Source organism: Oryctolagus cuniculus, chromosome 4 (assembly GCF_051225735.1).
Source record: "Oryctolagus cuniculus isolate XC-2025 breed Fujian yellow rabbit chromosome 4, ASM5122573v1, whole genome shotgun sequence".
Taxonomy (NCBI): Eukaryota; Metazoa; Chordata; class Mammalia; order Lagomorpha; family Leporidae; genus Oryctolagus; species Oryctolagus cuniculus.
The window spans coordinates 120,359,653-120,373,290 of record NC_142870.1 but is presented as its reverse complement, the minus strand read 5'-3'; the positions used below and the strand labels follow the sequence as shown (position 1 = coordinate 120,373,290).

At 40.8% G+C, this 13,638-nt stretch overlaps 1 protein-coding gene across 4 annotated transcripts in view; it reads right to left on the bottom strand.

Annotated features, from left to right (window-relative positions):
• Positions 1-13,638, bottom strand: part of IFT80 (intraflagellar transport 80) — a 132,675-nt gene that overhangs the window by 102,722 nt on the left and 16,315 nt on the right. Inside the window, exons 2-3 of one of the 4 annotated variants that reach the window (XM_070072586.2) lie at positions 7,512-7,593; positions 2,369-2,591 (exon numbers count right to left, since the gene is read on the bottom strand). The exons of 2 other annotated variants lie outside the window; for them this stretch is intronic. In XM_070072586.2, the coding sequence (XP_069928687.1) occupies positions 2,369-2,591; positions 7,512-7,547 (259 nt within the window). In that variant the 5' untranslated portion in view covers positions 7,548-7,593. Of the gene's footprint in view, positions 1-2,368; positions 2,592-7,511; positions 7,594-13,638 lie in introns of those variants that run through there. One more of the 4 variants, XM_089332148.1, reaches the window with a different exon arrangement.

The window sequence follows — 13,638 nt, the reverse complement described above, 5'->3', positions numbered from 1 at the left end:
AATTTGACACTTAATATGATCACTTTAACACTTAGAATGGCATTATTACCACCCAGCTTAATGGGATTTGGAGTCCCATGGCAAGTTTTTAGCTGTACACTTAGAAGTAATGCAGGACTATACAGCTTTACAGTTACAAACTTTCTCCTCCTTCTCTTATTCCCACTCTTATTTTTACTGAAATCTATTTTCAATGACTATATACACATATGATTAACTCTATATTAAGAGTTCAACAAATAGTATGAAGAAGAGAAAAAAAACTTCCTCAACAGTAAAGACAGGGGCTGTTCAAGTCATTGCTTCTCATAGTGTCAATTTCACTTCTACAGATTTCCATTTAGCTGCTCTGTTAGTTATCACAGATCAGGGAGAACATGTGGTATTTGTCCCTTTGGGACTGGCTTACTATGTTGCTCAACAACAACAACAACAACAACAACAAAAGAACCAGAAGAAGACAAAAACCTCAACAGAAGAAACTGTAAAAACGACATATAGGGGCACCCGTTGTGGCACGGCATGTAATCCCAATGCTTCTGAAGCTGACATCTCACATACTAGTGCTGGTTCAAAATGGGAGTGCCAGTCCAAGTCCCTACTACTCTTCTTCCAATTCAGCTTCCTGCTAATACAACTGGGAAAGCAGCAAAAGAGGGCCCAAGTCCTTGGGCTCCTGACACCTATGTGGAGACAAAGATGGAGTTTCTAGTTTCTGGCCTCAGCCTGGCAAAGACCTGTCTGTTGTGACCATCTCCTCCCGCTTTCCCAGGCCACAGCAGAGAGCTGGATCAGAAGCGGAGCAGCCAGGACTCAAACCGGTGACCATATGGTATGCTGGCACTTCAGCCAGCAGTTTTACCAGCTACTCCATAGCTCCAGCCCCAAGACTTACTTTCTCAATCAGCATCCCATTCTCTTGACTAATGTGATTCACACAGTGATGTGTACCTAACCAGGCCAGCAAGAGATAGTGAAGAAGAAGCACTCTTTCTGCTGACATTTCTTATCTAGTATGATAAGCCTTGGACTACTGGCCACCATTAGGTTCTCCATGAGAGGAGAACCTATTCAAGAAATGGTGAGGCATTGTGGTGGAGCAGGTTGGCTCCTCCACTTCTGATCCAGCTCCCAACTAACACTCCTGGGAAAGCTGCAAAAGATAGCTCAAGTACTTGGGCCCCTGCACACAATGTGGGAGATCTGGATAAAGCTTCTGGCTTTGGCCTGGCCCAGCTCTGGCCCTTGTGGCCAATGGGGCAATGAACCAATGGATGGAAGATCTCTGTCTCTCCTTCTGTCTCTGTAACTCTGCCTTTAAAATAAATAAATACATCTTTTAAAGAAGGGAAGGGAAGGGAAGGGGAGGGGTAAGAAGAGATGGGAGGAGAAGGAAGAAAAGAAAGAAATGATGAGAACAGGGACTTGATATAGCTTTGCTTGAAGATCTACGCCCTATAGTTAGGTGAACCAAAAAACTCCATAAGTTGTAAGTCTATGATTTCTGATGAGGATACTCCCAATTAGCACAGTAAAGTACAATACAGATACAATACAATAGTAGGTAAAGTACAATACATATAAAAACAGTTCAAGCATACCTAAGGGAAAAAAATTCATGCTTTCTATTCACCAATAAGAATATAGTCAAATTCTATAAATCTTCAACTTTGTAACTAGAAATTAACATATACTAGAAAAGAAAGGATATATTTAATAGATAGTTTACCAAATGAGTATGCCCATATACTTTAGTGAAGTTATGTTACTAAGAAAAATTTGAAGAAATTAGAAACCAAAACTGGTAACAGCTGAACTCAACTCACAAAAGCAGAGAAAAAGTAAAGTTAAAGGCCCATATTCAATCTCAGTTTATTTTAGTTTCCTTCAAGACAAGTTTTTGGGCCAGCACTGCGGTGCAGCTGGTTAAGCCACTACCTGTGACACAGACATCCCATGTGAGCACTAGTTCGAGTCCCAGCTGCTGCACTTCTGATCCAGCTCCCTACTAATGTGCCTGGGAAAGCACAGGGAGGTGGCCCAAGTACTTGGGCCCCTGTACACATGTTGGAGACCCAGATGGGACTCCATGCTCCTGTCTTTGGTCTGGCCCAACTACGGCCAGTATGGCTATTGGGAGAGTAAACCAGCAGACGGAAGATATCTTTCTCTCTCTAATTCTGCCTTTGAAACAAATAAAATAAATCCTTAAAAAGAAAAAAAAATGTTTTGTAGCCCATAAAAGTATGGATAACATAGTTAGACCTACAAAAATCAACCTTGTAAAACAACTCAAACCATAAATTGCATTAATATATTATATCTTTTAAATACAAAGATGAGCACAGAACACCTACTTAAAACTTACCATCAGAACTTGTGAGGACAAAGCTTTCTGCTTGAGTCTGTTTCTTTACACCAAAACTTTTTGGGAACCAGTGAAGATCTATAGGGTAAATGTCATCAGGAAGCTTTACTATTTGACTTGTTTCACTGGTTAACAAGTTCCACTTCACTATCTGGTGATCATCACTACATGAATACAGCTCTTCAGCAGTAGTCCAGCCCACACAGCTTACTAATTCTTGATGTATCACAATGTTAAGAAGACATAAAATATACAAAAATATCTTAAATATTAATAAGTAAAATAATTCATAGATGCAGATTATGAAGACAAAGTAGAATAGTGTGAAGCATTTTCAGGCTTCTAAAAGTACCTTTCATTATATGATTTTTATATTTTTCTCCATACAAAGAGAATGAACATCTGCCAAAACAGTTGTAAGAATGTAAAGCAGGGGCCTGTGCTACAGCATAGGCTTAAAGCCGCCACATGCAATGCTGACATCCCATTTGGGTACCAGTTTGGTCCCAGCTGCTCAATTTCTTATCCAGCTCTCTCTCTCTCTGCTATGGCCTAGGAAAGCAATAGAACATGGCCCTCAAGTCCTTGGGACCCTGCACCTGCATGGAGACCCAGAAGAAGTTCCTGGTTCGGAACAGCTCAGCTCTGGGTGTTGCGGCCATATGGGGAGTGAACCAGCAGATGGAAGACCTCTCTCTCTCACTCTGCCTCTGCCTCTCTGTAACTCTTCCTTTCAAAAAAGAAATAAATCTCTAAAAACAATAATGTAAAGCAAGAGAGACATCCAGATGCCAAAGGGGAAGAAAAGGGTCTAACTACATGAAAATGTAAAACTTACGTTACAAGCAGAAGCTATGGCCCAGCAGATTAAGCCACCACTTGCAACACTGGCATCCAACACTGGAGCTCCAGTTCCAAGTCTTGGCTACTCAGCTTCCAATCCAGCTCCCTAATAATGTATCCCGGAAGACAGTGCAAGATGGCCCAAGCAGTTGGGCTCCTGCTACCCACCCTGCCACAAAATGGAGTTTGGGGCTCCTGGCTTTGGCGTGGCCCAACCCCAGCCATCTCAGCCATTCAGGGAGTAAACAAGTGGTTCTCTCTCCTTCTCTCTCTCTCCCTTTAAATAAATATTAAATCAATCTTTAAATAAATTAAATTAAAAACCTGTGTTACACAAATTCCATAAACAAGGCCAAAAGATACACAAAAGAAACGAAATAGAGCAAAAGGCATGAGAGGTTCTATATACAATGTTGGGAGATAGGTAGGGAGAAAAGGGAACTATATATTTTTTCTTTACATATATCTGCATCACCAAATTTCTTAGGATCAGCATAAGTAAAAAAATCAAGTGTTAAAAGAAGACGGAATCTGGCCGGCGCCGTGGCTCAATAGGCTAATCCTCTGCCTTGCGGCGCCGGCACACCGGGTTCTAGTCCCGGTCAGGGCGCCGGATTCTGTCCCGGTTGCCCCTCTTCCAGGCCAGCTCTCTGCTATGGCCAGGGAGTGCAGTGGAGGATGGCCCAGGTGCTTGGGCCCTGCACCCCATGGGAGACCAGGAAAAGCACCTGGCTCCTGGCTCCTGCCATCGGATCAGCGCGGTGCGCCGGCCGCGGCGGCCATTGGAGGGTGAACCAACGGCAAAGGAAGACCTTTCTCTCTGTCTCTCTCTCTCACTGTCCACTCTGCCTGTCAAAAAAAAAAAAAAAAAAAAAAGAAGACGGAATCTAAGAGTAAAATATCTTCCTTAAATCACACATTATATCAATTCAGAAACCTAGCAAAAACACCATAGCTTCACAGCTGAAACTAAAATCTTACCAAACTTTTTTTTATTTCACTTATTTATTTATTTTTGACAATAACAAATTTTTTGACAATAAGGACAGGAAATAATTCAATTACAACACTATATCTATAACATGCAAAATGCTAGATGAGGTATGATCTCTAAAAGTCTTACTTTATTCAACGTATTTTATTTTTGGCCTCCAATTTACCAGAAGGATTTCTACATAAGCTAAGACATTAAAGTAACTGTCACTTCCTCCATCAGGACAGCTGCTTACCTTAGTAGAACTGTGTACCTAGAGAAGGCATTTCAGTTTGTCACTTACAGTGGATGTTTTGTTTTGCTTACATATGAATTTCTCTATTGACAGATCATTCCTGGTTGACCTACTTGTTTTGTTATTGCTACTGTATAATACTTCTTTTACTTCCTTTTGTTCTCATCAATGCTCTATAGGTTTATTTGAATAATCAAAATTTTTCCAAGGAAACAAAAAGAAACCATGTGTTAAAATTATCCAGGGACAATGTAGCTTTTTTAAAGATTTTAAAATATAACAGATTAAGTAGCAACTAAAAGATTTACACCTTTTTTTACAGATTATAGAAAGGTTTTAGAAGTCAGCATAAATAGGTAATGATGTGGCACTAGAATACTTAGAACTCAAAATACAACTTAAACAAAAGGATCACCAGACCATTAATGAAAAAAGGCCTAAAATTCTGGCACCCAAACAATGTTAGATAAAACCTAGAAAGAAAGAAGCTTCCAGGGCCGGTGCCATGGCTCACTTAGTTAATCTTCCACCTGTGGCGCCGGCATCACATATGGGCGCCGGATTCTGTCCCGGTTGCTCCTCTTCCAGTCCAACTCTCTGCTGCAGCCTGGGAGGACAGTGGAGGATGACCCAAGTGCTTGGGCCCCTGCACCTGCGTGGGAGACCAGGAAGAAGCACCTGGCTCCTGGCTTTGGATCAGCACAGCGCCAGCCATAGCAACCATTTGGGGGGTGAACCAACAGAAGGAAGACCTTTCTCTCTCTCTTTCTCTCTCTCTCTCTTTCTCTCTCTCTCTCTCTCACACTGTCTATATCTCTACCTGTCAAATAAAAAAGAAAAAAAGAAAAAAGAAAGAAGCTTAGGAAAAGAGAAAACACATACACCCTAAAGCAAAACAAAATTAGCTTATTCATAAACAAATTGCTGTAAGTATACATTAAACATGTATGACATTACAATGAACTACCAAGGCAGCTAAAATTATGGGGGAAATGAGGAGACTACCAGATCAATAAAGTCCAAAAAGACTGTTGTTATTCTTCAGTTTGGAAAGGTAAAAATAGAAGACATGGTCAAAATTCTAAGACTGTACCACATAAACTCCCGAGAGCACATTTAAAAAGAAAATAAAAATTATTTAGGAGAAATAAAAGGAATTACATCTTCACTTAAATAAGCAGACAAGATCATGTAAATAAAAGCATACAAATACAAAAGTTTGAATAAATTTTTTAAAAAGATTTTATTTATTTGACAGGTAGAGTTACAGACAGTGAGAGAGAGACAGAGAGAAAGGTCTTCCTTCCATTGGTTCAATCTCTAAATGGCTGCTATGGCCAGCACTGCACCAATCCGAAACCAGGAACCAGGTGCTTCTTCCTGGTCTCCCATGCAGGTGCAGGGACCCAAGCACCTGGGCCATCCTCCACTGCTTTCCCAGGCCACAGCAGAGAGCTGGACTGGAAGAGGAGTAATCAGGACTAGAACCCGCACCCATATGGGATGCCGGCGCCGCAGGCAGAGGATTAACCTAGTGCGCCATGGCGCTGGCCCCTTGAATAAATGTTTAAATCAGTGCTTCCCTATTTCTGTTGAAGTACCAGATTTTTTTTTTATTTCAAATTCACTGCAGATTGACATTTCATTAGATAAAATAAAAATTATTTAAGGCCGGTGCTGCGGCTCACTAGGCTAATCCTCCGCCTTGCGGCGCCGGCACACTGGGTTCTAGTCCCGGTCGGGGCGCCGGATTCTGTCCCGGTTGCCCCTCTTCCAGGCCAGCTCTCTGCTGTGGCCAGGGAGTGCAGTGGAGGATGGCCCAAGTCCTTGGGCCCTGCACCCCATGGGAGACCAGGAGAAGTACCTGGCTCCTGCCATCGGATCAGCACAGTGCACCAGCCGCAGCGCGCCGGCCGTGGTGGCCATTGGAGGGTGAACCAACGGCAAAAAGGAAGACCTTTCTCTCTGTCTCTCTCTCTCACTGTCTACTCTGCCTGTTAAAAAAAAAAATTTATTTGAACAATGATTTTATATTTGAGGCTGTAACAAAATCAAATTGCCACAGAAATTTCATACTTCTTATTTTCAATTTCTAAACTTACCCCTTCACCGACATGTAATAAGGTTCATTAATGACATTTTGGATGGAACTGTTTTTGTTGTTGTTCTTATAGGAGAGAAACACACACACACACACACAAAACACACACGTACAGAGAAAGAGAGAGAGAGAGAGATCTTCCATATGCTGATTCACTCCCCAAATGGCCCCAACAGCCGAGTTTGGCCAGGCCAAAGCCAGGAACCAGGAGACTCTTCTTCCTGGTCTCCCATGTGGGTGCAGGGGCCCAAGCACTTGAGTCATCCTCTGCTGCTTTCCCAGGTGTATTAGCAGGGAGTTGGAATGGAAGTAGAGTAGCCAGGACCTGAGCCAGCACCTATACGGTATGCTTGAACTACAGGCCATGGCTTAACCCACTGCACCACAGTGCCAGCCCTGTGTGAAACTGTTTTAAATGACCAAGAATGATGATAATAGGGCCAATATATGTCTTTGGCATGTAATTGGGGACATACTGACAAAACATAGGGTCATACATTTAACAAAATATTAAAAATTGCCACCTTCTCAAATGAAATAGTAAAGTTCTGACTGCTCAGATTTCTCTAGTTTGTCCTCCAATTTATCAGGAGTATGATGAAATAGAGAACTCAATTGACATATTCTAGATCACATTAGCAAAGAAATTACTTGTTTTTTTTTTAAAAAAAGCTTCTCCTTTAAGATCCTACTAGACTAAATGAAAACTACTCTTTAAGTACTTAAGTATAATACTTAAGTAGAGTAAGAAAAATGTCAATAAGAATTTGAAAGTAAGATTTAGGGCAAATAGTTTGCTTTGGAAAATTACCTATAACATATGACTTCAAATATTTCAAAAAACGATTTAGCTAAACTACAATTAAAGGAGTGAAAAACTCTATTCTCCAACTAGAATGCAAAATAGAAGAAAACTTTTAACAATACTATAAAATGATCACAATAAAGTGGTAAGTTTTGAAAGGATATGCTTTGGTTCTTTTAAAAGAGATATCTTCAGTCTCATGTCTCCACTTTCAGCAAAAAATTTAAATGCCACTTAATTGTATTCACTGTAAAAATAAAAGGGGAAAATATATAAAGTTAGCATTGAAAACAAACATGTCAACACACACAAAAAGCTACCAAAACAGCTTTGCACCCCAAGGAATACTGTAACCCCTTTCATTTTTCTGGCATTACATGGGAAAAGGAAGAAAACTGATAGGTGCGCCAATCCTGTCAAAGGGCAATGGAGAGTCTTGGGTTGAACCCTCTGCAAGCTTCCTGAGTTGGTCCTACAAGTCCAGGGCACCATTAAGTAAATCTGATCAGATAAAGAACTGTCAAAGGCAATCCTGAGCCACACCAAAAGATTCTGCAAACTGGGAACTCTTCATAAATCAATTTTAGCCCTGTGTAATGGCTATAAATTGAATTTCCAGTCTGAACAAAAAATAAACTACATTTTTAGAAATTTAATTTTAGGATTCCTATGGGAATAATATATCATCAATCTGGTAGCCCAATCTGGGGTTTGTTGTTGCAAGGTGGTCCAGGGTAGGGGGAAGGACCAGCAGACACTATCCAACAGTTTTGGTTAACACAATGGCAATATGAAAAAATAATTATTTAAAGAAAGAGGTAACATTTTGATTATAAAATTCACATAAAAGTCACAGTAACTATTAAATAAAAACTTCAAAAAAAGAGGAGTAACGCTTTCTAAATAACCATCTCATTGAAAGAAACAAATCAAGAAAATTCTAAACTGTCAGACTCCAATTTACATGTACAGACTTACTTTCTCAATAATTTAACCTAAAATAATTCATGGGCCAGTGTTGTGATGTGGGGGTAAGGGTGCCACCTGCAATGCCCTCATCCCATTGGGTGCTAGTTCATGTCCTGGCTGCTCCACATCCCTGTTAGGGGTCTATGAAAAGAAGTAGAAGATGGTCCAAGTTCTTGGGCCCCAGCCACACCATGGGAGACCTGAAAGAAGCTCCTGGCTCCTGGCTTCAGCCTGGCCCAGTGGTGGCCGTTGCAGCCATCTGGTGAGTGAATCAGTGGATGGAAGATCTCTCTCTCTCTGTCTCTCTCTCTCTTCCTCTCAGTCTCTCCCACTCTTTCTGTAACTTTGACTTTCAAATAAATAAATAAATCTTTTTTATAAAAGTGTAAATAAAGGGAAAAAATTCTCTTTACCCAGTCAAAAGTTACTGCTAACCATATCAAAGGAGATGCTGACTATATTTAGTAGACCTCCTTTAGATAATTTCTTATTCCCTTGAGTCCTGGAAGACTTTTAGTTCCCATAAGGTACTGAATACTGGTACTGTATTTCAAAACATTCCTTTCACTTCTCTTTCTTCCAGTTGTCACAGGGCGATTTCTGTTGAACATCAAAGGTATGAAATTTTGTAGCACAGTCAGAGCTAGAATACAATCTCCCCCAGGCAAACTTCACAGGTTCACTTTTTGTTCCTTAGTAGTTCAACATCTTCTTCAAAACTCCTTCCTCCCTCCTAGCAGGACTCTTCCAATCAGTGAAAGTAAAAAGAATAACATTTTAAAAAATTCTGTTTTTTCACAATAGCTCAAATTTACTTAGCTAGTAAAGAGTTTAATAAAATAAAAACAGATAGGGGCCAGGATCGTGGCTCACTTGGTTAATCCTCTGCCTGTGGCGCCGGCATCACATATGGGCACCGGGTTCTAGTCCCAGTTGCTCCTCTTCCCATCCTACTCTCTACTGTGGCCCGGGAGGGCAGTGGAGGATGGCCCAAGTGCTTGGGCCCCCGCACCCACGTGGGAGACCAGGAAGAAGCACCTGGCTCCTGGCTTCGGATCAGCGCAGCACCAGCCATAGCGGCCATTTGGGGGGTGAACCAATGGAAGGAAGACCTTTCTCTCTGTCCCTCTCTATCTCACTGTCTAACTCTGTCAAATAAAAAATTAAAAAAATAAAAGCAGATAAATTCTTGCTTCTGGAAGTGACAAAGAACACAACAGATACAAAAATATACATAAAAGCTGGATATACTATTGATATAAAAATTTTTAAAACAGTATGGTTTTTATAAGAAAAGGGACTACTGCCCAACAAAGAAAAGCCCAGGACTGGACAGCTTCACTGTTGAATTCTACCAGACATTTAAAGAACTAACTCCAATTCTTCTCAAGCTATTCAAAACAATGGAAAGTGAGAGAGTCTTCCCAAACTTCATATATGAAGCCTACGTCATCTTAATTCCTAAACCTGAAAAAGATGCAACAGAGAAAGAGAATTATAGACCAATATCCCTGATGAACATAGACACAAAAATACTCAACAAAATATTAGCTATTCAAATCCAACAACACAGCAGAAAAATCATTCACCAGACCAAGTAGGATTTATCCTGGGTATGCGAGGATGGTTCAACATTTGCAAATCAATTAGTATGATACATCAGATAAACAAAATGAAGAACAAAAACCATAGGATTATCTCAGTAGATGCAGAGAAAGCATCTATGACAATGCAGCATCCTTTCATGATGAAAACCTTAAACAAATTGGTTATAGAAGGAACATTCCTCAACACAATCAAGGTAATTTATGACAAACCCATGGCCAGTGTCCTCTTGAATGGGGAAAAGTTGGAAGCATTCCCTCTAGGATCCAGAATCAAACAAAGATGCCCACTCTTACCACTGCTACTCAATATAGTTTTGGGAAGTTTTAGCCAAAGCCATTAGGCAAGAAAAAGAAATCAAAGGGATACAAATTAGAAATGACAAAATCAAACTATCCTTATTTGCAGATGACATGTTTCTATATATAGGGGATCCAAAAGACTCCACAGTGAGACTACTGGAACTCATAAAACAATTTGATAAACTGGCAAAATATAAAATCAACATAGAAAAATCAATAGCTTTTGTATACAGAGAGAATGTCATGGCTGAGAAAGAACTTTTAAGATCAGTCCCATTCACAATAGCTTCAAAAGGAATTAAATACCTTGGAATAAGTTTAACCAAGGATGTCAAAGATCTCTATGATGAAAATTACAAAACATTAAAGAAAGAAATAGAAGAAGACATTTAAAAATGGAAAAATCTTCCATGTTAATAGATTGGAAGAATCAACATCATCAAATCATTCACACTACAAAAGCAATTTACAGATTCAATGGGATCCCAATCAAAATACCAAGGACTTTCTTCTCAGATATAGAAAAAATGATGCTGAAATTCATATGGAAACACAAGACATCCCAAATAGCTAAAGCAATCTTATACAACAAAAATAATGCTGGAAGCATCACAATACCTGATTTCAAGACATACTACAGGGCAATTATAATCAAAACAGCCTGGTACTGGTACAAAAACAGACTTGCAGATCAAGGGAATAGAATAGAAACTCCAGAAATCAATCCATGCATCTACAACGAACTCACATTTGTCAAAGGAGCTAAAATCAATACCTGGATCAAGGACAGTCTCTTTAACAAGTGATGCTAGGGAAAATGGATTTACACATGCAGAAGTATGAAACTATCCTCCTACCTTACACCTTACACAAAAATCCATTCAAAATTGATCAAAGACCTAAATCTATGACCCAATACCATCAAATTATTAGAGAACATTGGGGAAACCCCACAAGACATTGACAGAGAAAGAGTTCTTGGAAAAGACCCCAGAAACAAAGGCAATCAAAGCCAATTACATCAAGCTGAGAAGTTTCTGCACTGCAAAATAAGCACTCAGCAAAGTGAAGAGACGACAGACAGAATAGAAGAAAATATTTGCAAATTATGTAACTGATAAAGGGTTAATATCAAGAATCTATAAAGAGCTCAAGAAATTCAACAACCACAAAACAATCCAGTCAAGAAATGGGCAAATGGAGCTGGTTCTGTGGCATAGTGGGTAAAGCCACTGCCTGCAGTGCCGGCATCCCATATGGGCACGGGTTCGAGTCTCGATCTGGCTCTCTGCTGTGGCCTGGGAAAGCAGTAGAAGATGGCTCAGGTCCTTGGGCCCCTGTACCCACACGGGACACCTAGTGGAGGCTCCAGGCTCCTAGCTCCTGGCTTCGGATCGGCACAGCTCCGGCCATTGCAGCCACTTGGGGAGTGAACCAGCAGATGGAAGACCTGTCTCTCTCTCTCTCTCTGTCTCTCCTCTTCTCTCTATGTAACTTATAGGTAAATAAATAAATGGGCAAAGGATTTGAACAGGCATTTTTTTTAAGATTTTATTTATTTATTTGACAGGTAGAATTACAGACAGTGAGAGAGAGAGAGAGAGAGAGAGAGAGAAAGAAAGGTCTTCCTTCTGTTGGTTCACTCCCCAAATGGCCATAATGGCCAGAGCTGCACCCATCCAAAGCCAAGAGCTAGGTGCTTCTTCCTGGTCTCCCATGCGGGTGTAGGGGCCCAAGCTCTTGGGCCATCTTCTACTGCTTTCCCAGGTCACAGCAGAGAGCTGGATTGGAAGAGGAGCAACTGGGACTAGAATCTGGTGCCCATATGGGATGCCAGCACCGCAGGCGGAGAATTAACCTAGTGTGCCACGGCACCAGCACTGAACAGGCATTTTTTCAAAAGAGGAAATTCAAATGGCCAAAAGACACTTGAAAATGTCAGGATCACTAGCCAACAGGGAAATGCAAATCAAAAGCATGATGATGAGGTTTCACTTCACTCACTTAGAATGGCTCTCATACAGAAATGAACAAACAACAAATGCTGGCAAGGATGTGAGGAAAAAAGTACCCTGGACCACTGTTGATGGGAATGTAAACTGGTGCAGCCACTGTGGAAGGCAGTATGGAGATTCCTCAAACATCTGTATTAAGCTTACCATGTGATCCAGCCGTCCCATTCCTGGGAACTCACCCAACCCAAAAGAAATCACCATATGAAAGAGTTATCTGTACCCCCATGTTCATTGTGGCAAAATTCACAGTTAAAATATGGAATCAACTCAGATGTCCATCAGCTGTTGACTGGATAAAGAAATTATGGTTTATATACACTATATATAGCTATTAAAAAAAGAAATAAAAGAAATCCTGTCATTTGCAATAAGATGGATGCAACTGGAAACCATTATATTTAGTGAGATAAGCAGTCCCAGAAAGACAGAAAACATGTCTTCCTTGATCAAGATAACTAATACAGTACTGTCGCTCCCCCTCTTCGTGGAGGAACGACACAGGACCCTGCGCTGTTCTTGTGTCTGCTTGGCCCTCCCCAGGTTTGCTGCTGGTTCTTCCCGGGTTGGCTACCGTCCCTTCCACCTCCGTGGAAGGGCAGTTCCCCCTGCCACATTCCCCACTTCCGTGGGGGAGCGGCACACCGCCGGCCGGCTCTCTCGGGGGCTGCACAGGTGTTCCTTCAGATAGATGTTCCCCTTAGATGTTCCTGGTGCATGTTGTCTCTCTCCTCCTTTATAGTCCTCTTCCACCAATCCCAACTCTGCTACCCACACGCCGAGTACGCTGCTCTCCTCCAATCAGGAGCAGGTCCTACAGTTTATTGGTTGAACTGGAGGCAGCTGTGTAGAAGCTGTTTCCTCCTCTCCCAGCGCCATATTGTGGGAGAGCAGATGCATAGAATAAGTCTTAATTCCAGTACCTTAGTCTAGTCCGAGTTGCTCCCAGTTGCTCCCCACACTGTACCTGAAATATAATGTGTTGGAGTGAAAGAGACATTTTGAGATTCAATGATTTTTTTTATAGCCCTTGTGTCTTCTGTTGAGGAACAGTTTTTTTTTTTTTTTTTTTTTCCTGTTCATACTATTTGTTGAACTCTTTTACTTTGAGTAGGGGTAACTATACGATCCTTAACTATTTTTTTTATACTGAAAATATATCTTGGTAAAAATTAAGAGTGAAAATGTGATGGGAGGGGAATGTTACTATATTCCTAAATCTGTATATATGAAATATATGAAGCTTTAAAATTAATCAAAAAAGGGACAATCAACTGTTCAGAAATATACTGCAGAGGAATTTTGAAAAGAAGGTGGCATCCTAACACTGGGAAGAGTCTCTTGCTCAGAGAACCTTATGCATTCCATTTAGCCAAGATTATCTGAATGAATAACACGTTCATT